This window comes from Neoarius graeffei, chromosome 24, assembly GCF_027579695.1.
Source record: "Neoarius graeffei isolate fNeoGra1 chromosome 24, fNeoGra1.pri, whole genome shotgun sequence".
NCBI classification, from domain to species: domain Eukaryota; kingdom Metazoa; phylum Chordata; class Actinopteri; order Siluriformes; family Ariidae; genus Neoarius; species Neoarius graeffei.
Genome location: NC_083592.1, coordinates 28,529,886 through 28,556,426, shown reverse-complemented (window position 1 = coordinate 28,556,426; position 26,541 = coordinate 28,529,886). Strand labels below are relative to the sequence as shown.

Below are 26,541 nucleotides of genomic sequence, written 5' to 3'. Positions count from 1 at the left end.
TTTTTGGTGTATATGTGAAGTTAAATATCCCTTGCCCCTCTACTAGCATAGTTTATCATGTCAGTACACAATGAGCAAAGTACTTTTCCTGGGACGTCTATTTTCCGTATGTGATCACTGAGCTTCGTTGTGACAGTCTGCTTGTCGATCTCGACATTCAGTGTTCTTTCTAACCAAGCCCATCAAAAACAGTTCTTTATTCCTGCACCTTTATCAATCTCCCTCGCTCGATCCTCTTCTTTCTTATCTAGGACTTCTGCCATTGTCGATATGCTAAAATATCCCGCCTGAATACGTGTCTTTCCGATGTTACCAATGCATATCGTCAAACAGTGTGTACGGTCGGTGAACGGCGATTGCAAGCCACGCGTGGAGAGCATGCGCACTTGTGTTTATACACTGCAGGCGATGGGATTTCCCGGAAATTCTACCGCAAATAAGTCGAAAATTGTCGCAAAAGTGAATGTTAATTACAAGACTCGAGTGTGTTAACCCGGAGCCCACCAAGAATCAAGACATTATAAGGTGACCACAGATCGTTAACCATACACCCCCCTGAAAATTTCTCAACGGATTTACATCGATCTCAAAAACAATCATTTTGGTCTGAAAAAGTCGGAAATCTGCCGATCGGCGGAAAATTCTCATCCCTGTGAAGTGCCCTTGAGCAAGGCACCTGACCCCTAACTGCTTCCCAGGCTGCTCTAGGTATGTTGTACGTTGCTGTGGATAAGAGCATCTACTAAATGCCTGTAATGTAGTCTAAAATTACATATAAGCAGATTTACGAATACAAACCTTGATTTAAAAAGAAGAGTCCCCAGATTTCGATACTTATTCCATTTTTAAGAGGAGGAAGAAGCCAAGAAGCCTTTATTTGTCACATGTACACTCAAGCACAGACTTAAAGTGCATATCATGGGTAAATTCAGGAGCAAGATCAATGTAATTCTCCTATTTTATATTAAACTTTGGTCAAATATCTGTCACATTTTGCATTTTGTGCAATTTTTTTTACCTTGTGCAATACCAGAAAAATTCAGTTGAAATCAAGCCATTTGAGGCGAATTGGTCCGCCTCTGAAAAAAACTTTGCATTTGCATTTCCCAGGAAACATTGATTTTCGTGACGTCGCGTGCGGGACGCCTCCCTCTGAATCCTACGTCAGCGCTGGTTTGTTTATGAGAAAACGACCTGGTGGTTTTCTGCAAATTTCTTCAACGTTATCACATAATTATTAAAATGGTTAACAGATGTATCGTAGGAGGGTGTAGCAACACCAATCTTGATGGGATTAGTACTCATCGCTTTCCAAAAGACCGGACAATGAGAGAGAAATGGGAGCGCTTGGTCTACACAGGCTGTGCACTGAAACTGTGCAAAGCTCTCGCAGCCTGCTGGCGCTTCCACAGGTAACGTCACGAATCTGGCTCCAGACTCCCTTGGGATTTTTCCAGACGAGTTTTGTTATTTTATTTTTTTCTGCTGTAGACAGATGGCCTTGTGTAAAATTACCCTTCTGGATGAGTGTGTAAAGGGACATTCTTTCATATAAAAAAAACAAAATTGGTCCAGAATATGCCCTTTAAGCACAGAGTGAAATTTAACCTCTACATTTAACCCATCTGAAGCAGTGAACACACACATGCACACACAAGTGAGCAATGAGCACACACACATACCCAGAGCAGTGGGCAGCTATGCTACAGCCCCCGGGGAGCAGTTGTGGCTTAGGTGCCCTTGTTCAAGGGCACTTCAGTCCAATCTTAGGCCATGGCTGCCCCATGTTAATCTAACCGCATGTCTTTGAACTGTGGGAGAAACCAGAGCACCCGGAGGAAACCCACGCAGAGTCAAGAATAACTTTCACTACTGTCTCTGATACAACTGTTTGGCCTCATTTTGCAAATAGGGTGTGGTTGATCATTTTACAGCGATGCATCATTTTTAAGTCTCTTTTGCTTCAGATTTAAGATTTACTCCTAGGATTAACTTCAACTCCTCACAAAGAGCTGCTTAGAGAACTTTTACAACATGGTTTTACTCCCAGCTTTTAACTAGATATTTTTTCGGGATTACACACACCAGCCCTGATCTGAGCTGGGAACAAAGTTCAGGGGACGTTCACAGCAAGGTCGCGATGGTGAACGGAGCTCACCTTGTCTCACAAATGTCTGACTGGTGTCGAGGAGGATGTCGCAACCTTCCACAATCATGCGCTCGATAGCCAGGTTCTTGCGGATGTTCTCTGTGTCACTCACCTCATCATGCATTACCCTGAACACACAGACACACAAACCTATTACTGTTTGGACTGACTTTGAACATGATTCACACAGACAACTCCGACAGCTCATTAAAAATATCAAAATTCAACTTCTTTAGCACTCATTCCAATGACAGGCTGAAGAATTATCAAGCAGCCTTCATGCCTATAAAGCATTACCTGGACAGCTCTTCAAGCTTTGACTTGGCAAACTCCAGACTCTTTCTCTCTACGTGCTCATGTGGCGTATGAGCCAGGAGTTCATGCAGAGTTATAATATAGCGTGGAATCTGTAGGAAAACAGTGTGAAAAAATAACTGAGTTTTAACTGTGAGTGTTGTTGTAAAGCAAAAAAAAAAAAAAGATGACTAACATGTTTAAGAAAAGTAAATACATTCCAAGAATAAATACAATGGCCTGTGATTATACATGACAAAATATAAATCGTAAAAAAACGATGTTCTATGCATGCTTCGTTGTGGGACTGTACAGGGGTGTTGGTCATACCTGAAACATTGGGTACGTGAGGAAGGTTTCTAGCATCCGTCCTTCACACGCAGCATTGGACTCGTATTGTTTCAACAGCTTGTCAAAATCCCTGTTCTGTTTACAGTTCGCTAAAACCTGCAGGCTGTACTGGTGGTTCCGCACAAACTCCTGGTAGATATTCAGCATCGGCAGCAAAATGTCGAAGAGATCGGCTACACGGAGGGATAACAGTGTCACTGAGTAAGCTTTACTTGGATTTAATTGTTTTAAATTCCTCATTGACATGCACTGCTGAGACAAAAAAGTTTTTACTCTCCACTGGCTTCTGGGTGAAAAAAGAATTTATCACCAATATTACAATTTAACTACAAAATTCATTTCAAACATTTGTGGAACTCTATCGCAATCAACAGAAAAAAGCTTTAAAAAAAAAAAGCGTTAAAAAAAGAACTAAAAAAATATATTGCCATCATCTTCTTGTTTTCCAGATGTGATATGAAGTGTATTACATTCTATTAAAGTTAAATTAACCATTTTCTTACTGAACATGAAAAAAAAAAAAGAAACCCAACACTCTATCCAGTTAATTAGGAATGTCACCAGAACATACAACAGAAAGTTTAACAAAGTTTGGCAGTTCCAAAAAATGTATATAATTTATATTACTATCGTGGTAACATCCCTAAAACTAAAAACGGTGCAGACCTGTTACAGGAATGATAGCAAGCGTTCCATAAAATTTCCAGAACACGAACAAAACTTAAAGAAGAACTGAAGGCAAATTTTTTATTATCAAAATTCTATTTATCTCATTTAATTAAATATCGGAATGCATTTTTGATCGCTATTTTGTCGCTGCTATAGCAAGTTATGAGTGTTTGAAATATGCTCTGTAATATATCAGTCCATATGTCAAAGCGATGGCCGTAAACGAGATTCGTTGAGACCTGTGCGGGACATCATAGGACGGAAGTAAAACGTACAGCGGAAATCAAATTGACCAACATCTGCCAACATTGTCAAAAGACGTGCGCGCTCTCTTTCGAATGCTGACGTAATCAAGCCGGAAGTTTTGTTTGTTTTGAAAGCAATCAGGAAAGTTTGAAAAAAGTAGGCAGTAATCGTCATTTAAACTCGTTTTTGTGCAATATTTCGTTTGGAAAACAGTTTTCAAAATGGCGGCACTGACACCTGGCTGACACTTCACGCTTCGAAGTCTCGCACAAGTCTCGTGAAGATCGCGCGGATAAGCGACGCCTGCTGTGGACCAAACGAACTAAATTCAACACGGCTAAAAACCGAATAGGCCGATAAGTATAATATTTAATTGCAATTAGTTGCCAATACGAGTCACGACATAAGGTTACTAAAACCGAAAATGTAATTGAATAACACGCTAATTAAGAAATAAAGCAAGTTTAAAAAGGACTTCAGTTCTCCTTTAACAGCGTGAACATTCTTTAAACCAGTTCCTAGGATTACAGCATTCAGAGAACATTTTGTCAACCTAAAATTCTCTTGAAAACATACATAAGTTAGATTTTTTTTTTTTTTTGTGCCAAATCCACCTAACTGACGTGACTGAAAAAAGAACTGGCCTCTAATCTCATAACCAAAGTCATAAAACAAGCCAAGGTTTTGTTGGCAGGATTAGAGAATGCTTATCTTGGCCTTCAGAACTGGAATGATGAGACAACGTTTTGTGAGGATTTCATTGTTGAGTGTATGTGTGTGTGTCTGCAGACGATGAGATAGCGGGAAGGCAGACGTCACTGATGGTGTTTAACTAAAGCGCTGTGCATCAATAGAGATGGCTTGTCCTTGATGTTTGCCTGACAGCTCGCTATGCATCTTTTGCTGAGGATGACTGTAAAATGCAGCAATCAGGCTCTGAATAGAGAAGCTTAATCGAGGTTGTTTACCTAAAACCAATGTAGGCCAGTTTGCTATCCTCGCCTTCAAGCCTTGGTGGAATATCTCGTGCAAAAACATGATTGTTTCACTAAAGAGAGAGAAAAAAGGAAATGAACAGGGTAGTCATGTACAAGAAAAGGACACATCTTTGAAATCTAAAGTTGATGCTCATCATTATGCCCTTTTTATTAAGAGTATACAGTATCTGTATTTGACAAAACTTCAAAAAACTAAGGAATGTGCTATGTCATTTTACTCCTGTTTGAGTAACTAAACTTCTCATAGATCCTTCACATACACATGCACACACACACACACACACACACACACACACCTGTTGAGGAAGATGCTGCTGACATCATCGTGGCTAATGGGAGGTTTTTTAGAGCTAGCAGCCATGCGGAGAGGCCTGAGGAAGCAGTTTACCAGAATGGACAGTTGGTGGACATACTCAGTCTCAGCCTCCACCATGTTAAAGACAATTTGGTTTCTCTTCCTCATGCTCTCAGCATGAGGAGAGCAGATGTAGTCCTGAACAATGATCTTCCACTTCCTCCGACACAGCCAGCCTCGCATGAAACTCTGGACCTAGAGGAGACATAGTGTGGGTCAATAGATAGTTTTCACATGACGTCACAGAGTCGGGGAATCCCTAGTGGCGGCCATCTTGGGGGTCCAGCTTACCGTACGGGTGACTGAGCACACATTGTAACGCGCGAGTACAAAGTCTTCAAAAGAACCCAAGCAGACTATTTAAAGCTAGCAATGGTGCACACCTGTTGTATTCACGGCTGTCGTAATAGGTCAGATGATGACGTCAAGCGGAGCTTTTATGGAATTCCCACTGTACGGGAGCACGAAGGCGAGCAAACAAACTCAGCATACAAAGGAGAAATCTATGGCTTGCGAGAATCAACCGCAAGGATTATCAGCCTTCCAAACACAGCAAAGTCTGCTCCGATCATTTTATAAGTGGTAAGTTGTTTAAATAAACAATCAATTGTGTTTAAGTTTGTTTTTGGAAACCAAAACATCATGTGAACAATCTCTGGAGAATGCCTAACTGGAACCGCTGAGTGTACGTTTACATTGTAATGTACACTTAATATCGCTCGTTTGTCATGTTTCTATTTGAAACTTGTCACTTCACTCACGCAAGGGTCATTTTTGAAAAACATTTTAGGTTTATTCTGTATGATTTGATTTGTGTTTGGGATGCAAACAGCGCGCCTTTTGGCGGATACCACCTGAATCGCGCAGATCCTTTTTTTTTTTTTTTTTTAGGGGGGGCGTTGGAGTGTCTGATTATAATTTCAAAGTAAATTCTGTATTAAAATTACTAAATAAGCAAATCCGTTACAGTCCATGAAACAGGAAGTATAAGGATGAGAAAAAAACAGTTTAAATAGGAAAGCTGCGCACATTTGCGCAGCCCGAGCGGTGTGCAGGACTGCGCAAATGTGCGCAGCTTTCCGATTTAAACTGTTTTTTTCTCATCCTTATACTTCCTGTTTCATGGACTGTAACAGATTTGCTTATTTAGTAATTTTAATACAGAATTTACTTTGAAATTATAATCAGACACTCCAACGCCCCCCCTAAAAAAAAAAAAAATTGGATCTGCGCGATTCAGCCGTGAAAAAGGCGGCATCCACCAAAAGGCGCGCTGTGAATATATAAAGTTGTATATATCAGACAGCCTTTAAAGTTTGATGAAGTCAGTTTCAGGCTTTGGAGCAGGCTTTGGCAGTTTCAGGCTTTGGCAGCCCTGCATAGTCACTTGAAAATTCATCTTTGTCCACTTCGTAGGGGTCAATTCCCCCAATCAAGGCCAGTTTGGCTGCATACCGTTGTCGTGAGATGTCGTCTAATGTATCTATATACTTCTGTTTGCTTGATTTTGCCGACATTGATCTTTATTTTAGAAAACTGACTATATAACTTCATAAATTCATCCGAGATAATGTAGCCAGTAGTGGCGATGGTCCGTTTTGTTTGCCCCCCAAGATGGCAGCTGGGGGGCGTTCCCCAGAAGGCCATGACGTCAGTGAAAACTATCTATTGTAAATAAACCCTTACAATTCATAAACATAACACGAAAAAAAATGCAGAATGGGCAAAAGCCAGAGTAATATAGGATGCCAAACTGGTAGTTCATGAAGTCTTTTTTCACAATTTTCAGTCTTGGCCAATTAGCCAAGCTCGCAGATGTCCACAATTGCTTAATGTTGCTATGATTGACAGTGGAAACACAGTATGCCGTCCCTCCCACCCAGAGGGCATTTTTCTCTCTTGGACTCCTAGCCATGGACTGGTTGTGGCATCATCAGGAACTGAACTCATGATCTCTGGATCTTAGGGTGAACACTTTTCTGTTGCACCCCTCAGGAGTGCAGCTAAGACTCCTGTTAACAAGGTGCTATCCTCTTTGATGTTGGAACGAGACTGTCAGTGACGGTGTAGCTCACGCCGGCCCCGTCTAATCCAGAAGGAACGATCTAAAGTGGGCCACCTTGCGCAATAAATGTTGCAAGCTACATACCCTATATACAAGCTATATACAGAAGCTATATACACTCTAGGAATATCAACCTATTTGCCAGAAAGAATCCAAAACAGCGAAGAATTGACTGAGAAGAAGCAATTTTTGTTGAACTGCTTATTAAGGCTTAATTAGTCCATAACTTCATTAATAATTGTAATTAAGCAAATCTGGGTAGAAATTATATGCACCCCAGGTACCCCTACCTTCATGCCAGAAGGACTCAAAATCGGTGAAGAACTGAAGGAGAAGAAGCGATGTGTGTGAAAACTGCTCATTAGGGCCTAATTACTCCATAATCTTCATTATTAATTGCAATTATGCAAATTTGGGTAGAAACTACTGTATATGCACCCCAGGCAGACCTACCTTCCTGCCAAAAAGAATAAAAATTGGTGAAGAATTGAGAGGGAAGAAGCGATTTTCGTGAAATGTGGACGACGATGGACAGACACCGGACAATGGATGGACGATGGACAACACATGATAGCATAAGCTCATCGCCTGTCGGCCAAATGAGCTAATAATGTTTTTCAAATTAAGTGGTGCTCAGTATAGGCTAAAAATAGTTAGAGTCCTTTTCAAAATTGAAGATGAAAAAAGAGTCCATTTCTAGGATGGTTTCATAATTCAGTGCTGGCAACAGTTACAATGTTTTTAGTGAATTTTGGATTAATGGACAGCATTGTCTTGGTATAGCAGTTTCCTCTGCTTTGGGAAAGTGTTAAGGGGCATAATTTAGAGTTGTGTCTGATAGACCCTGCTACCTTTTTAATCTTCTTGATGTCTGGATCGTCTTCGTCTTGGTTCACTTGATAGGGACGCATCCGCTCCTTGGTTTTGTTCAAGGCTACAATCTTCAAGAAAATTCACACAAACAGGTATCATGCTAAATGATACTAGCAAAATGATAAACTCTTACTAGTCATATATTAGTAATACATAGTCTAAAGGAACACTCCAGTGTTTTGAAATCTAGTCTCTATGCATGACATCTGTAACATGAGCAATTACATATTCATTCATTCATTCATTCATTCATCTTCAGCAACTGCTTTATCCTGGTCACGGTTGTGGTGGATCCAGAGTCTATCACAGGAACACTAAGGCCCTGTCCACACGGCAACGGATTCAGGTGAATCTGATAAAATTGTTTATCGCTTCGGCCTGGCGTCCACACAGCACCGGCGTTTTGGGTACCCCAAAACGAAATCTTTTGAGAACGGGTTCCAGAGTGAAAAATTCTGGCAACGGCGCCGTTGCAAAGTTGTCTGGATGAGTAGAACGGATTTGTTTATGATGACGTCACAACCACATGACTATCAGTGCTTCACGCCGGGTAGAAGTGTAACGAACTCGATGCGAGTTGTCAAAAAATCCTATAACTTGGTTCATGAAACGCACTTACAAAATATTTTCACTGTGAATATTTATTGTGTAATGGTGCAAAGTGAGAGAGAGAGAGAGAGAGAGAGAGAGAGAGAGAGAAAGAATAGCCCTTAGGGCAGAGTCTTTAGTCCAAACACTGCGGAAGCAGTACCAAACCGTGCACCACCCGTGTGCTTTCCAAAAACAAAAACAATCCCGCCAGCAAACATAGGAAAAAAAAGGAGCGATCTCACCTCTTCAGATGTTGGTTTAAGTCCGACAATACATTCCTCAAAAAGGGCGTAGAAGAACAAAATAATCCATCAACGTGTAGCATTCAATTTATTCCGGACCATTAAAGAATTCTGGAGGATATCAAAATGTTGGCGTACCGGCTTCCATCTACCCCCATTCATTCCTCTTTCCGCATCTTTCGTTTTATGCTACTGATTAATAATCAAAACTTTATGTGGCTGATGCTACAGAAGAAGGGATTTATGCGCATGCGTCTACTTCTTCTATTGTTCTGGTGTCTCCGATGGGACCGTCTTACAGCGCACGTAGAGGTGTGGCATGTGTATTGCATCGTTTTCAGCAAGCGTTGCATTGCCATATGTACCTGATATTTTACTGATCCATTGCCCATGTGGACGCGATATTTAAAAAAAAAAATCTCGTTGTCGTTGTCGTGTGGATGTAGCCTAAGGCCAAGTTTACATTAGACCGTATCTGTCTCGTTTTCTTCACGGATGCACTGTCCGTTTACATTAAAACGCCTGGAAACGCCGGGAAACGGGAATCCGCCAGCGTCCACGTATTCAATCCAGATCGTGTCTGGTCCGGTGCTGTGTAAACATTGAGAATACGTGGATACGCTGTGCTGAGCTCTAGCTGGCGTCGTCATTGGACAACGTCACTGTGACATCCACCTTCCTGATTCGCTGGCGTTGGTCATGTGACGCGACGGCTGAAAAACGGCGCGGACTTCCGCCTTGTATCACCTTTCATTAAAGAGTATAAAAGTATGAAAATACTGCAAATACTGATGCAAATACATCCCATTGTGTAGTTATGATCGTCTTTAGGCTTGCCATCCTTCCACTTGCAAGTGGTAAGTGACGCGCATGCCCGACATGCACTGAGATCACACACACAGCGGCTCAGTCCCAAATCACTGCTCGTGCACTCCACTCGCGCACTCTGTGAGCTGCGCAGGGCCGGAGTGCGCACCCTCCAGAGGGCACTCGCTGTTCAGGGCGGAGTGATTTGGAGTGCAGGATGCCTGCGGAGCCGAGCGTATCCGTGTATTGGCGTTGCTGTGTGCACGCAAATCGTGTATTGGCGTTGCTGTGTGCACACTAATCATTTTAAAAACGTTAATCTGATGATCCGCTGATACGGTCTAATGTAAACCCCACCTAAGTGTAAGGTGGGAGTGCGCACTGGATGGAATCTCCATCACATGGCACCAGGCCATCACTCATTCACACCTGGGGCAATTTAGCATCACTTACTGGCATGTTAGGTAGTGAGGAAGGAAGTCAGACAGCCCTGAGTAAACCATCCATCCATCCATCCATCCATTATCTGTAGCCTCTTATCCTGTACAAGGTCACAGGCAAGCTGGAGCCTATCCCAGCTGACTATGGGTGAGAGGCAGGGTACACCCTGGACAAGTCACCAGATCATTGCAGGGCTGACACACAGAGACAAACAACCATTCACACTCACATTCACACCTACGGTCAATTTAGAGCCACCGATTAACCTAACTGCATGTCTTTGGACTGTGGGGGAAACCGGAGCACCCGGAGGAAACCCATGCAGACACGGAGAGAACATGCAAACTCCACACAGAAAGGGCCCCGTCGGGCACTGGGCTCAAATCCAGAACCTTCTTGCTGTGAGGTGACAGTGCTAACCACTACACCACTGTGCCGCCCACCCTGAGTAAACTCATGTAGAGAAATGGAAAGAACATGTAAAAGTCTGTACACAGAGTCGTCTGAGCTAAGAACTGAACTCAGAAACCTAGAACTGTAAGGCACGTAAGGAATAACAATGCCAGTTTGAGAAGTTGGTTTTGATCTGGTGTGATCTCAATCCAAACAACTCAGGTGCCTCTCTCCCGTGCATTAAACCTAATACAGTTAATGTCCCAATCGAGAAACATTCTCACACCTTGAAGAAATCAGAGAAAGGGAAGAGGAGTAGATTAAAGAGGACTATGTCAGTCAAAAGGATACTTATTCAGGATTTACTCAAGAATTGTAAAATTTTTAGATGCTCATTATTCAGTCTGTCAGGCTTTTCACATGCACTTTGTTATTGCTGTTATTAAAATAAAGAAATTCACCTACTTTAAACAACTTCTAAGATGTACTTTTTTCCCTTAGAAGTAGCAATGCTACTGGCTGTGCCACCTCTGAGGAATTACTACAAACAAGAATTTCTACCAGGGAAACCTATTTCCTTGAAACTCACTGGTAATAAAAAAAACAAAGGAAATTCTTATAATTAAAATATGCAACTGTTAGGAGTGCAACTGCACACAAAATTCTAATTCAGTACAACATGATATGATACAGTGGTGTCTAGATATGATAAGTTTAATACAGCAAAATTTAAGATTGCCTGAAAATGTGTTTTAGGGTTTGTCTGTGAAGGTTCTCAGTCATCCAGGTCATAGTAAACCGTTGGTGCTAAAGAAGGCAACTGGACTTGCTCGAAATTCTCAAAGACGTTTCACCTCTCATCCGAAAGGCTTCTTCAGTGCTGTCTGACTAATGGGGAGTTCCAGGTATTTATCCTCTAGTGGACCAAAAGCAACCCTAAGGAGAGTCGTTGAGGTCACATGGGTTGTTGAGTCATCCTGTTTGTGTTAGGGTCACTGGAGGCCGGGTATGAACAGTGTTAGCAGCCTAGAGGTCCGTTAGGGTGATCTTTGGGTCACTGGTTCTCTCTACCATCATGTGAGTCATTGAAGTCAGCTGAGTCTTGGTGTGGATGTGTATTCAGTTTTCTGGGAAGTGTACCAATGACTGCAATGTAGGTGGCTGATAAGTGGGATCTCAGACCACCTCCTCTGTTCAGTACTTCTTCAAGAAACATCTTCAAGAATTTAAAGCAAGTCCAGTTGCCTTCTTTAGCACCAATGGTGTTTTAGGGTTCCACTTTCAACTGATTAAAACATTCAGCATCACAAAAGTACAATAACTGAAACTTAATAATGACAGTGTTTGTGTGATCCATTCAGTCTGATCTTAGTAGCACGTAACAAAACAAACGCTGTGCATTAGATGTACAGCAAAATGAAACATAACTGATTAATTAAACATATCTCTGGCCAGATTTGCAATGGTGTGCGGGGTTGCAAGGCCTTAGTAAAATGTCCACCCCAATTATTTCTCAAAACTGCACAAACTGGAAACTTTAATCCCAATTCCAAAAAAATTGGGACACTGTGTAAAACATAAATAAAAACAGAATGCTATGGTTTGCAAATCATGGAAACTGTATAGTTCATTGAAAATAGTACAAAGACAACATATCAAATGTTGAACCAGAGAAATTTTATGTTTTTCTTTTTAATATATGCTCATTTTAAATTTAGTGCCAAGAACATGTTTCAAAAAAAGTTGGAACAGGGGCAACCAAAGACTGGAAAAGGTGTGTTATGTTAAAAAAAAGCCTCAATGAGGCTGTAGCTTATAGCAGCTACTATTGTTGTGTGTGAGTTTGAAATTTCAGACACCCATAAAATCGTAAATATGACAAGTGGTGCCACCATCTTGACAACTTTTATGCATAACCACCTGCGGAACAGTGTATGTGAGTTTGATCAAAATCCGATCAATCCTGTAGGAGGAGTAGCGATTTTTGTAAATTGTGGACAAACGATGACAACGACGCACAGATGCGTGATCACATAAGCTCATCCCGCCTGGCCTGCAGCTATGGTTCCGCATGGTTCATTTTTAGTTCCGGGTGAACTAAAAATAAATTAGGTTAATTGGAAAAAGGTCAGCAACATGACTGGGTATAAAAAGCATCCAAGAGAGACGGAGTCTCTCAGAAGATGGGGAGGGGTTCACCGCTCTGTGAAAAACTGTGTGGGCAAACAGTGCAACAATTTAAGAATAATGTTTCTCAATGTAAAACTGCAACAAATTTGGGGATCGCATCGTCTATGGTACATAATATCATTAAAAGATTAAGAGAATCTGGAGAAATCTCTGTATGCAAGAGACAAGGCTGAAAACTGACATTGGATGCCTGTGATCTTCAGGCCCTCAGGAGACACTGAATTAAAAGCAGATACGTGTCTGTAGTGGAAATCACTGTATGTGGTTGGTAGAAGAGAGCAACTGGACTTGCTTGAAGATTCTTGAAAACGTTTCGCCTCTCATCCGAAAGGCTTCCTCAGTTCTGTCTGACTAATAGGGAGTATCAAGTATTTATCCTCTCATGGATCATCATAGAATCCGAATCAGAATGCTGATGGCTGCATTGTAGATGGCTGATAAAAGAAGTCTTTCTGGAGAGGACTTCCAGAAAACTGGCAGACATCTTAGCCAGAGAGGATCGTTCATTTTTGTCAACCTGGAACGACCATCACTGAACAGAGGTGGGTGTCTAAGACTTCTTTTATCAGCCACCTACAATGCAGCCATCAGCATTCTGATTCGGATTCTATGATGATCCATGAGAGGATAAATACTTGATACTCCCTATTAGTCAGACAGAACTGAGGAAGCCTTTCGGTTGAGAGGCGAAACGTTTTCAAGAATCTTCAAGCAAGTCCAATTGCTCTCTTCTACTAACCACAGATTACTATGTACCTGGATGACTGAGATTCTGCACAGATAAATCACTGTATGGGCTCAGAGACACTTCAGAAAACCATCATCTGTGAAAACAGTTCATTACTGCATCCACAAATGCAAGTTAAAACCAGATATAAACAATATCCAGAAACACCACCATCTTCTCTGGACCTGAGCTCATTTACGTACAATGGGCTGAGGCGAAGTGGAAAACTGTCCTTTGGTCTAACAAAGGGGGGGGGGGGGGGGGGGGGTCTGAACTCACGCTACTCTCTGTAGTTCAAGCATGTTTATGAATCCTGCATTCTTGTACTGAGTGGTCTCATGTCTGTAGCCATGAACTTTCCAATTGTTGCGTAAATTTTTTTAACCCGGATTGAATTTGACTGGAGTGTGTCTGTGTTTTTATTTATATCATGCTGGCTCACATGCAACAGTATGACCGCCAACTTGCATGACAGTATGCTAGAGTTTTGACTCACTAAAATTGTGTGCTTAAGAGTAGTGTGTTTTTAAATGCCTGTAGCCTCTCCTGATTTGAGATAAAGAGGTTGTAAGGTCTTGGCAAGGTATTTTATGACAAATTGCCTATTTTATTACACACTCCAATGAATGTATTATTCAACATGCAGATGAATTGAGAGCCTCATATTGAATCCATATTGTTATACTCCTACTGACTATATAGTGTAAAATCTAAAACAACAACCATTATATTCTAACAATATAGGTCTTACTATGTTGTGAGTTTTATCCCAAATAGTGAAAAATAATTTCAGTTACTTAGGCTTTCCATAATGTTTAAGCACAACATCAAATCCACTACTTTAGTAACACAGAGACAAATCCTCCTTTATGAAAAAGAAGCAACATCTCTGAAAGGACAAATTATATGGATTCAGCTCCTAAATTAACGAACCATGTACATAAATGTAGAATTCATGAAAGCAGTGGATATGTTTTGCATGTACTCACTTCCACAACAATTGCCTTTACACTTCTAGTATGAATCATTTCAAGAAAATTACTGTCTTTCACCCAAGCTACTATAATCACCCAAGCTACAGATACACTGGACAGTGTGTTTCAATGATTTTTCTTTAATCATAGAATCTGCAATAAACATGCAGCCACATGATGACCAATCTTTTTTTCCCCCCACTAATAATGATTTGATCAGCGTGGTATACAGTCAGATAACACAGAAGCCTCAAACAATATTCAGTTAGATCAGTCAGGAATATGGGTCACTAAGAGGATGTGTGGATGCTCTCAAAGCAGATAACCATCTCATTTCCTCTCCGTGGACAATCTCCATTCTTCACTCACCAGCCTGCATCAAACGCCACCTCACTGTGCCTTTATCACCTCTTTAATCTGTATGCAAATTATGGTTTAAATGCCCTTTAGCTCATTATCAATGAGTGTGTTTCATGGATACTGGCCAAACACATTTATAGATAATGACTTGTCATCTGAATGAAGAACAGTAGATGAGTGTTTGGGAATTAAAACAAGCTTAAAGAAAATTGTGTTAATTACCAATTATCTGCCGAAGGCAAAGTGAATATCAGTAAATAATAACCGAGATGAAGTCGAGGTTATTATTCACTGATATTCACAGAGCCTGAGGCAGATAATTGTTTTAGTATAAATACACAGGTGATTATTTTTAAAAATAATATTAAAAATATTTTTCAATCTTCAAAAGCAGCATGCAAATGTAATGTGTGCAGACTTGTGTCATTTATCTATGCCAAGTTACATAAAATACTTTGTTTTGAAATAGATCAATTAAATTACAATTCCACCTTACCTTTAAATAGTTTTAGACCAAACTCCATAGCACATTTAGTGCTTTTAGGAACAGCATTTTCTTTCATAATTTGTAATTCTTCCTCACTTATAGTGACAAAGTGACTGGCCGCCATTTTGCCGAGTCTCTCAAGGTGATTATCAAGAAATAGTCTGAATTTCTCGACCAATCAGTGTGTGCGATTTCCTATAATCACCTCCGTATTTATACTAAATAACAGTTATTACCAGGAAGTGACAAATGATCATTTCTGTATATAGATTTATAGGCCGGGGCGGCACGGTGGTGTAGTGGTTAGTGCTGTCGCCTCACAGCAAGAAGGTCCGGGTTCGAGCCCCGTGGCCGGCGAGGGCCTTTCTGTGCGGAGTTTGCATGTTGTCCGCGTTGGTTTGCTCCGGTTTCCCCCAAAGACATGCAGGTTAGGTTAACTGGTGACTCTAAAGTGAGTGTGAATGGTTGTCTATGTGTCAGCCCTGTGATGACCTGGCGACTTGTCCAGGGTGTACCCTGCCTTTTGCCCGTAGTCAGCTGGGATAGGCTCCAGCTTGCCTGTGACCCTGTAGAAGGATAAAGCGGCTAGAGGAGATGAGATGAGATTTATAGGCCTCTAAATGCTAAGTAAGCCAGTCAGTTGTTTTGAATATGGTTCAGAGTAATGTGTTTTTTCTTTGCTTTGCCTGTTTTTCCTATAACATTACATTACATTAAAGGCATTGAGTAGACGCTCTCATCCAGAGTGATGTACAACATACCCAGAGCAATCTGGGGAGCAGTTGGGGGTTAGGTGGCTTGCTCAAGAGCACTTCAGCCATTCCTGCTAGTCCAGGGAATCAAACTGACAATCTTTTGTTCCCAAAGCTGCTTCTCTAACCATTAAGCCATGGCTTCCTCACCAATCATTTATACTCAGCAAAAATAAAAACTTGACACTCATTATTTTTCAAATAGTGTTTAGAAACTTTTCTTGAAAGAGTTCTTGTTGTGATTATGGTTAAATGCATTGTCAAGGGCATTACGTCACACATTCATTCTACTGGTTGGGCCTACGTAGCACGTGCGAGAGCACTGCACGCTAAAATCACGTTTCCACGTGACACAAGTGACGTGACCTATTGATACATGTGCAATTGATCTCACGGTAGCAGAGTAGAGTGTCATCTCAGAAAAACAAGGTTTTATGGTTAATTATTCGTTAATTTGCAATGCCACGACTGTCAAACATTCAGCGTGAACGTGCCATTGGCATGCTGAATACGGGAACATCCGTCACTGACGTTGCGAGGGTTATGAGATGCAGTCGACAGACCATCCATAATCTCCAGACATGTCTCCATCAAATTGGCACCACAGGAACCACTGGAACCCTCCACAGAACTTGCAGGAGCTTGGTGCCATGTTGGTACAAATATGGCGGCGCATTCCCCAAGCTGTGTTCAGACGCATCATCCAATCCATGAGGAGACGTTGTATCGCAGTTGTGAACGCCCATGGAGGACACACCCGATATTGACATGATTTCATTAAGTTGTGGCTCACAGTTTTTGATCATGGACATTGTCGTCGCATTTCCGGTGGAACCGATTCCATGACAAACATGATCTGTATGCTATAGCATCTTTAATGACAAGATAATTGAATACAATCATTATTTCAAACCTATTTTCCAAAATGTTCAAATTATTGACTTTGAAACGAGTGTAAAGTTTTTATTTTTGTTGAGTTTACTATAATGGCATTTGGCAAACATTCTTATCCAGAGCAACTTACAGAACTCCTTTAAAGTGTCTCTCAATAAATATAGTACCAGTAAAAAGTTTAGACACTCATTACTATGAATAAGTAAGTCCGTTCAAACTTTTGACTGGTACTGTACATCCTCAGCATAGTTCACTAAGTCAGGGTACATATTGCTGGGTTTCAGTCATGTGACTTTTCTTAGCAGTTTTACCGGAAGTGAAATAGCTGGTGGTCTAAACAGCTGCTGTAGTGCAAACAACTAGCGATAACTCAGAGTACGCTCGTAATCTAGAAGCCACTGCTGGCTTTAGATACAACCCCGATTCCAAAAAAGTTGGGACAAAGTACAAATTGTAAATAAAAACGGAATGCAAGGATGTGAAAGTTTCAAAATTCCATATTTTATTCAGAATAGAACATAGATGACATATCAAATGTTTAAACTGAGAAAATGTATCATTTAAAGAGAAAAATTAGGTGATTTTTAAATTTCATGACAACAACACATCTCAAAAAAGTTGGGACAAGGCCATGTTTACCACTGTGAGACATCCCCTTTTCTCTTTACAACAGTCTGTAAACGTCTGGGGACTGAGGAGACAAGTTGCTCAAGTTTAGGGATAGGAATGTTAACCCATTCTTGTCTAATGTAGGATTCTAGTTGTTCAACTGTCTTAGGTCTTTTTTGTTGTATCTTCCGTTTTATGATGCGCCAAATGTTTTCTATGGGTGAAAGATCTGGACTGCAGGCTGGCCAGTTCAGTACCCGGACCCTTCTTCTACGCAGCCATGATGCTGTAATTGATGCAGTATGTGGTTTGGCATTGTCATGTTGGAAAATGCAAGGTCTTCCCTGAAAGAGACGTCGTCTGGATGGGAGCATATGTTGCTCGAGAACCTGGATATACCTTTCAGCATTGATGGTGTCTTTCCAGATGTGTAAGCTGCCCATGCCACACACACTAATGCAACCCCATACCATCAGAGATGCAGGCTTCTGAACTGAGTGCTGATAACAACTTGGGTCATCCTTCTCCTCTTTAGTCCGAATGACACGGCGTCCCTGATTTCCATAAAGAACTTCAAATTTTGATTCATCTGACCACAGAACAGTTTTCCACTTTGCCACAGTCCATTTTAAATGAGCCTTGGCCCAGAGAAGACGTCTGCGCTTCTGGATCATGTTTAGATACGACTTCTTCTTTGAACTATAGAGTTTTAGCTGGCAACGGCGGATGGCACGGTGAATTGTGTTCACAGATAATGTTCTCTGGAAATATCCCTGAGCCCATTTTGTGATTTCCAATACAGAAGCATGCCTGTATGTGATGCAGTGCTGTCTAAGGGCCCGAAGATCACTGGCACCCAGGTTGGTTTTCCGGCCTTGACCCTTACGCACAGAGATTCTTCCAGATTCTCTGAATCTTTTGATGATATTATGCACTGTAGATGATATGTTCAAACTCTTTGCAATTTTACACTGTCGAACTCCTTTCTGATATTGCTCCACTATTTGTCGGTGCAGAATTAGGGGGCTTGGTGATCCTCTTCCCATCTTTACTTCTGAGAGCCGCTGCCACTCCAAGATGCTCTTTTTATATCCAGGCATGTTAATGACCTATTGCCAATTGACCTAATGAGTTGCAATTTGGTCCTCCAGCTGTTCCTTTTTTGCACCTTTAACTTTTCCAGCCTCTTATTGCCCCTGTCCCAACTTTTTTGAGATGTGTTGCTGTCATGAAATTTCAAATGAGCCAGTATTTGGCATGAAATTTCAAAATGTCTCACTTTCGACATTTGATATGTTGTCTATGTTCTATTGTGAATACAATATCAGTTTTTGAGATGTGTAAATTATTGCATTCCATTTTTAATTACAATTTGTACTTTGTCCGAACTTTTTTGGAATCAGGGTTGTATATTCAGAAGATCGCTATGTGCAATGGAATCGACCCCTACAGTCTGGGAAAGAAGGATTTGTCATATGATCTCAAAACTACCCTTCAGTCGAGTTCCCCGACATCTCGAACTATCTGGTGTTGCAGACATCCTTCTATGCCGCAAAACAGTGAAAGCATGGAAGAGTATGTGGCTGCGTAAAGGACCTCGGTATCAAGTCACTGCCGAATGAATCCTGTATTGTTTTTGCCCGTGTAAGTATGTTTTTTTTAAGCTTTTCATTCATGTCTTTACAACGAAGTGCTGCAAGTTGAAGTGTAAACAACAGTTCACTTGATTCTCACTTGTGTTGGCTCTTATCTCTCAGGTAAATCATTCACAAAGATCATCAGAAACCCCTTTAAAGACCTGGATCTTAGTTAAACAAGACGGAGAAGTGATCACAGCGCATTGTAACTGTATGGCTGGGTAAGAATTTTGTCGCAACCTTCATGCATATGGACTTTGTGAGGAGTGAGGGGTAAACAAAAAAACAGCTGGGGACTTTAACGCTTCGTGACTAAAATAAGTACCATAAAATAATGACACATAGCAAGAAAAGTGCTTGGAAAACACTAAGGACATAGCTGAGAGGGAGATACAAACCTTTCACGAAGTGATCACTGCAAACTCGAGCATGCTTCGACTTGGCTCCCTTCGATTTCAGTGAGAGGTTCAAAAGCCACCTTTCTCGACGTCTTTTTGTGAAATCCTGTGTTCGTTCACCCTTTTTTATTAGTTCACGGGGAACCCTGAAGAAACTTTTATCAGTTTCACGGTTTGATCAATTCAAACAACCTAAAACAATGCAAGCGTAAGGCATTTTTCATGCAAGCAATGCACCTTCTCCTTACAAACGCTTTGTCACCTGAGCTTTAGTAGACCGCCAGCTAAAGTTTTGAATAACTAATGAGGCAGATGTGACTTCACGTGAAACTCAGCAATACAGAGTACAATCAGTCTGAAAACCCTGTTGATATCATTCCTTGTATCTTGAAAGTTTATGGGTCCAACTGAGCTGTGCTAGAGGACTGGCTGGAACATACTGCATTGTGGGGTGTGATAAGTGCTTTAAGGTTGGTGGGTGCTGGTCCATTCTTGGCTTTGTATTCAAGCATCAGTGTTTTAAATCTAATGCAGGCAGCTACAGGAAGCCAGTAGAGGGAGCATAGCAATGGAGTAGTGTGGGAGAACTTGGGAAGGTTGAGAATAACTTGTGCAGCTGCATCCTGTATCAGTTACAGAGGTCAGTAAGTGAGTTGCAGTAGTCCAGTCTTGAAATGGCAAGAGACTGAACAAGTGCCTGAGTGGCCTCTCTGGATAGAAATGGATGAATCCTTCTGATGTTGTCAAGGAAAAATTGGCACAAGTGTGTCAGTTTAGTGATGAGAGACAGGAACAATAGTTGATTGTCTATAGCCATGGTCCTTAGTGAGATCTTCAAGTTGTCCATGAAAATTACAAGATTCTTACATGGGGATGTATCTCCTGGGATGAACACCAGCTCCGTTTTGCTGGACTTAAGTTTCAGCTGATAAGCTGCCATCTACTATAAAATGTCTGCCAGACATGCTGAGATCCAAGCAGAAACATGAGTGTCTGAGGGAGGAAAGGAGAGAATAAATTGAGTGCCATCCACATAGCAGTGGTAAAAAAATAATTAAAAAAAAAACATGTAAGGATGTGGCCTCACCAAGAGATCAGGTATAAAGGGAAAACAAAAGAGGACCAAGCATTGATCCTTGTGGGACACCAGTGCAGAGTCTGCATGGAGCAGATGTGGATCCACTCCGTGTCACCTGATATGACCAACCCTCCAGGTAGTAAGCAAACCATTGGTATGCCATTTCACAGATTCCAAGGCTTATGAGGATGGACATGAGAGTCTTGGGGTTGTGTCGAATGCTGCTGAAAGATCAAGGAGGATGAGGACCAATGACAGTTTGGCTGATCTAGTGGCATTACGTTTTGCAGTGATGGCCATGAGGACAGTTTTTGTGGAGTATGCTGCTTTGATGTGAGAATCGTTTGGTTCTTGGAGGTTGTTCTGGGTGAGACAGAGACACAGTTGATTATAGATGGAGCATTCAAGGATTTAAGAAAGAGAAAAGAGAACTGATACCAGTTGGTAGTTGCTGATGTCTGAGGTGTCCAGAATGTGTTTCTTCAAGATGGAAAAAAAAACTTTGCTGTGTTGAATGCAATTGGTACATGATCAGATGTTATGGAGTCATTAACAATAATAGAGGAGGAGGTTTTGTGAGATGGTCTGGAACATTGTGGAAAGGATGGGATCCAACAGGTGAGTGGTGGGATTGAAGGACAAGATGACTTGCAACATTTCTTTTGTTGTTAGAGGAGAAAAATGTGTCAGTGTAAGATAAGGGTAATCCTGAACATGTAGTGTAGAAGCTGGGGTAGGAGTAATTAAAGGTCTGGCAGATTTTTCAAGCTTCTCATTAGAAAAAGTTGGCAAAGTCATCAGAAGTCATGGAGGATAGTGGAGGAGGAGCCAGCAGGATAAGAGGTGAAGAAAAGATGTTGAGGAGCTTGCAAGGATCCAGTGTTGTAGTTGAGTCACTAAACCTTGAGTCTGAGTCCAGTCTCGAGTCCCCAGTGTTCAAGTCAAGTCCAAGTCATTAAAAAAATTGAGTTGAGTCCAAGTCAAGTCCACTATTGATCCGATTCGAGTCAGAGAACAAGACTCCAACCTCACTGTTTGATGGTGACTGTTTTAGCGCCATTAACATTAATTTGTTACTGAACATGACGTATGAACAGGTGAATGTGCATTCTCTTTGTCAGGGAGTGCAAAGTATTCTGTCAGAGATGGCTGGGAGATGGATGTAAGTGCAGAAGGTGTGTTTATTAATACAAGTGAAGACAGGTAAACAATCAGGAATGGCAGGCAAAATCAAAACAGTGAAACAGGTAATAAGTCGAGCGAGGCACAAACAGGCTATTGTAGACTCGGCAGAATCAGAGATGAGAAACAGGAAATCAGGGATCAGGAAACCAAACAAGGAAATAATGTGTCAGCAACGCAACTCAATACTTCGCAAAGTAAGTGCGTTTTCACAGTTTTTATATAGGCGTGCTGATTGTGCCTTAATCCTGTGCAGGTGCGAGTCGTTCAAGGTGCGTGCGCGAGAGTCCACTTGGCGTGCGCGCTGTCCAGAGCGTGCCCGAGAGTCTATCTGATGCACCAAGGCGTGCAGGTGTGACACTCTTGCACGAAATTAGTACAGAAATTAATGTAGATATAAATATCTTATGCCAAATTATTATGGCATGTTATAAAAAATTAAGAAAAAATCCAAGTCCTTGTCTCCAATTTATGAGTCCTAATGCAGTTAATGCACGAGTCCAAGTCCGAGTCATCAGCATTCAAGTCCAAGTTGAGTCACAAGTCCTTAAAATTAGGGCATGAGTCGGACTCAAGTCCAAGTCCTGGACTCGAGTACTACAAGCCTGCAAGGATTTTGTGTAGAATGAGGATGAGGAAAGTGAAGACAAAGGTGTTGGTGGCTAACTCTAATGGTAGCAAGGAAAAAGAATTTCAGCAAGTGGGAGAGATGCTCTGAACATTGGCATTTAGGCAGGACAGGGAGGCTGATGGTGAAGGATACCAAGTGATGATCAGAGATGTGGAGTGGCGTAGCATTGATGTCTATAGACCCTTTTCAGTCACGTGACCTTCGTAAACGCGACCGCCATTTTGGACATGTAGTGGACTTCGGCTCAAATCAGTTTGAATGCGAGGAAGGCGATAAACGAAAAACATAAAAGAAAAAAGAGCGAGATGCAGAAAACACCTTCACTATCCAGCGATGTAGGGCATTTACAGGGCGAGCAGAGGGAGAGGTATTTGCAAAAAATTGAGGTTAGCAGGCTTAGAGAACGATGTTTACCTGCTTCCACCAGGATTGTTCACTGACGTACGGAAGTACACGAAGCCCTCGTCTTTACCTGACTTCGGCCCACATGATCTGTATACCTATGTCGTTAAAAACCCATCGCCATACACATACACCGAGGTTCTGGAGCGCGCTCCAGCTTGCTCCAGGAGTGCTCCATCCGAGGTTCCGGAGCGCGCTCCGGCTTGCTCTAGGAGTGCTCCGGCCGAGGTTCCGGAGCGCGCTCCGGCTTGCTCCCCCTCAAATTAAGCAGCGCACTCTGGCTTGCTCCCCCTCAAATTAAGCAGCGCGCTCCGGAACCTCAGTCGGAGCACTCCGGGAGCAAGCCGGAGCGCGCTGCTTAATTTGAGGGGGAGCAAGCCGGAGCGCGCTCCGGAACCTCGGACGTTGGCTCCGGCAGCTATTTACACTGGATCCGGTGTAAATAGCTGCCGGATCATAATTACAGTAAACTAGTAAATACAGTAAAGGAAAAACTTGAGACTGAAAGGTTTTAACAGCCATCCAAATGACTGAACGTAAACATTGCTACAGTAACATACTAGCTACTATGTTGTTGATATTAGCTAGTCAACAATAGCTACTACAGAATAACAAAGAGGTTACAATGGGTTATTTTAACCTATTTGGTTACACACTCGCCACCACAGAATGTTAACAGCAATGTAATGCCTTTTCTGGCTAATTTTATTCGTCTTACCTCCAACAAAGTGGTCACTACACAAGCGTTGGTATGCCGAGGGCTGCCAATCTGTTAAAGGCCGCTATCCATCTTCTTCGTCGGGATCTGATAAAATGATAAACCTTGCCTTGTTTGTTGATGGTTACTACATCCAGGTGCACAACAATATAGTGGCATGATGGAAGTCTTGCTGAAAGTAAAAACTTTCTTTGCTGCCGTTCCTCAATGTTGGCTGTGGTAAACTACTGGTAGTACATGTCCAAAATGGCGGCCGCGTTTGTCGTGACGTCACGTGAAAAGGGTCCATAGCTGGAGAGGAGTGATTGAAGACCAGGCCCAGGACATTTCCATCCTTGTGTGTGGGAGGGCAGCTGTTGAATGTCATGGAGAAGGAATGGAGAACAGAGAGAAGGCAAGAGGATGGGAGCTTGTTGGAGGGGAGGTTGAAGTCTCAGAGGAGAGTGAGAGGGGTGCTGTCAGTCAGGAAAAGATTGAGGAGCATGTCCATTTCCTCAAGAAAGTCTCCTTAGGGACTGGGAGGACAGTACATGACAATGATGAGAAGGTTACTTGAAGAGGTAACTGAAACTGCATGGAAGTCGATGGATGAAATATTGAGATGAGACAGTAAAACAGGTGTGAAGCACCATCTCCAAAACAAAAGCAAACCTGTACCACTACCCCTGCCAGTTTCTTGTGGAGTGTGAGAGACAGCATATGCAGAGGATAGCGCAACTGGTGTAGCCAAGTTCTGTGGAGTGATCCAGATCTCAGTTAATGCCAGATATTATATGTTAAAAACATTAAACCTACAATATATCATCATTATGTTCTTGCATTCCAACCATGTACTCCTCTCCATTTTTTTTTTGAGCATTTGCACACTGTCACCAAAACCACCTGTGAGTGGCAAAAGTATGTGAACCTTTGCTTTCAGTATCTGGTGTGACCCCCTTGTGCAGCAATAACTGCAACTAAACATTTCCAGTAACTGTTGATCAGTCCTGCACACCGGCTTGGAGGAATTTTAGCCCATTCCTCTGCACAGAACAGCTTCAACTCTGGGATGTTGGTTGGTTTCCTCACATGGACTGCTTGCTTCAGGTCCTTCCACAACATTTCAATTGGATTAAGGTCAGGACTTTGACTTGGTCATTCCAAAACATTAACTTTATTCTTCTTTAATCATTATTTGGTAGAACGACTTGTGTGCTTAGGGTCGTTGTCTTGTTGCATGACCCATCTTCTCAGAGATTCAGAAGGTTCTTATGCTGGAATGCAGTGTTTTCCTTTCTCCAAACATAACGCTTCTCATTTAAACCAAAAAGTTCTATTTTGGTCTCATCCATCCACAAAACAGTTTTCCAATAGCCTTCTGGCTTGTCCATGTGTTTTTTAGCAAACTGCAGACAAGCAGCAATGTTCTTTTTGGAGAGCAGTGCCTTTCTCCTTGCAACCCTGCCATGCACACCATTGTTGTTCAGTGTTCTCCTGATGGTGGACTCATGAACTCATGAACATTAGCCAATGTGAGTGAGGCCTTCAGTTGCTTAGAAGTTACCCTGGGGTCCTTTGTGACCTCGCCGACTATTACATGCCTTGCTCTTGGAGTGATCTTTGTTGGTCAACCACTCCTGGGGAGGGTAACAATGGTCTTGAATTTCTTCCATTTGTACACAATCTGTCTGACTGTGGATTGGTGGAGTCCAAACTCTTTAGAGATGGTTTTGTAACCTTTTCCAGCCTGATGAGCATAAGCAATGCTTTTTCTGAGGTCCTCAGAAATCTCCTTTGTTCGTGCCATGATACACTTCCACAAACGTGTTGTGAAGATCAGACTTTTTTTTAAATACATATATGAAATACAGAAACAAACCCCCCACCCCGACCCATCAGACAGCACATGCCATACAGAGTTCGTGAAGATCAGACTTTGATAAATCCTTGTTCTTTAAATAAAACAGGGTGCCCACTCACACCTGATTGTCATCCCACTGATTGAAAACACCTGACTCTAATTTCACCTTCAAATTAACTGCTAATCCTAGAGGTTCACATACTTTTGCCACTCACAGATATGTAATATTGGATCATTTTCCTCAATAAATAAATGACCAAGTATAATATTTTTGTCTCATGTGTTTAACTGGGTTCTCTTTATCTACTTTTAGGACTTGTGTGAAAATCTGATGATGTTTTAGGTCATATTTATACAGAAATATAGAAATTTCTAAAGGGTTCACAAACTTTCAAGCACCATTGTAGACCAGACTAGATCTAACAGAGCCAAGTAGATAGTACACAAAGATCAAAATCCTACTTTACCAATTGAGAATAAATTTAACATAGAATAACTTAAACAGAAGTAAATGTAATCATTTATTAATCGTGATTTTCAAAAAAAAATCTAAATATAACATTAAACAGCAGATTATTCAATCAACACACTGTATTTCGATTAATACAAAAAATCTATAAGGTAACAAATCAGTGTGCTACACATATAATGTGAAATACAAAAAAAGAATATTGTCAAAAAATGATATTCTGATATATGATATTTTTATGAGTCAAAATGTAGAGCCTTTGGATGATACACAAATCAACCAAATCAGTGCAGCCTCAGCCAAGCTATACGCCTAGTGGCCCAGTCATCACAACTGTTGATGCATGATGTTAGTTCAGAGAGACGCTGAGCCCTAGCGTCCCTTATTAGTGCATCTAGAAAGGTGGCCGGAAGGCGACCCCTCCTCAGATGACCATGGGTTGGGCGCCACATCACCAGCTGACTTGCGGGAAGGTCAGGGTGGCGGTAACAATGATCAACAAGGCCAAGCCTTCTGTAGCCAATCTTGTTTGAGATACAGGGGATGATGTCACCGTACAGCTCAGAATTGGTGATGTGGTCACTCCAGTTGATGTTATGTACCCTCCGGAGCACGTGTAAGTGCCATTTAGGGATTTCTCCAATGCAGTTGTGAGGGTCCAGCCCTCGCAACCATAAAGCAAAACAGATTTGACAGTAGACTGTCTGAGATGGACATTA

General features: G+C 41.7%; 1 protein-coding gene across 1 annotated transcript in view; it reads right to left on the bottom strand.

Annotated features, from left to right (window-relative positions):
* rasgrf2b (Ras protein-specific guanine nucleotide-releasing factor 2b) overlaps positions 1 to 26,541 on the bottom strand; it is a 214,761-nt gene that overhangs the window by 88,006 nt on the left and 100,214 nt on the right. The window contains exons 4-9 of the mRNA XM_060906979.1: positions 7,979 to 8,068; positions 5,004 to 5,257; positions 4,678 to 4,757; positions 2,774 to 2,967; positions 2,447 to 2,556; positions 2,159 to 2,277 (exon numbers count right to left, since the gene is read on the bottom strand). Coding sequence (XP_060762962.1) covers positions 2,159 to 2,277; positions 2,447 to 2,556; positions 2,774 to 2,967; positions 4,678 to 4,757; positions 5,004 to 5,257; positions 7,979 to 8,068 — 847 coding nt within the window. The remainder of the gene's footprint in view (positions 1 to 2,158; positions 2,278 to 2,446; positions 2,557 to 2,773; positions 2,968 to 4,677; positions 4,758 to 5,003; positions 5,258 to 7,978; positions 8,069 to 26,541) is intronic.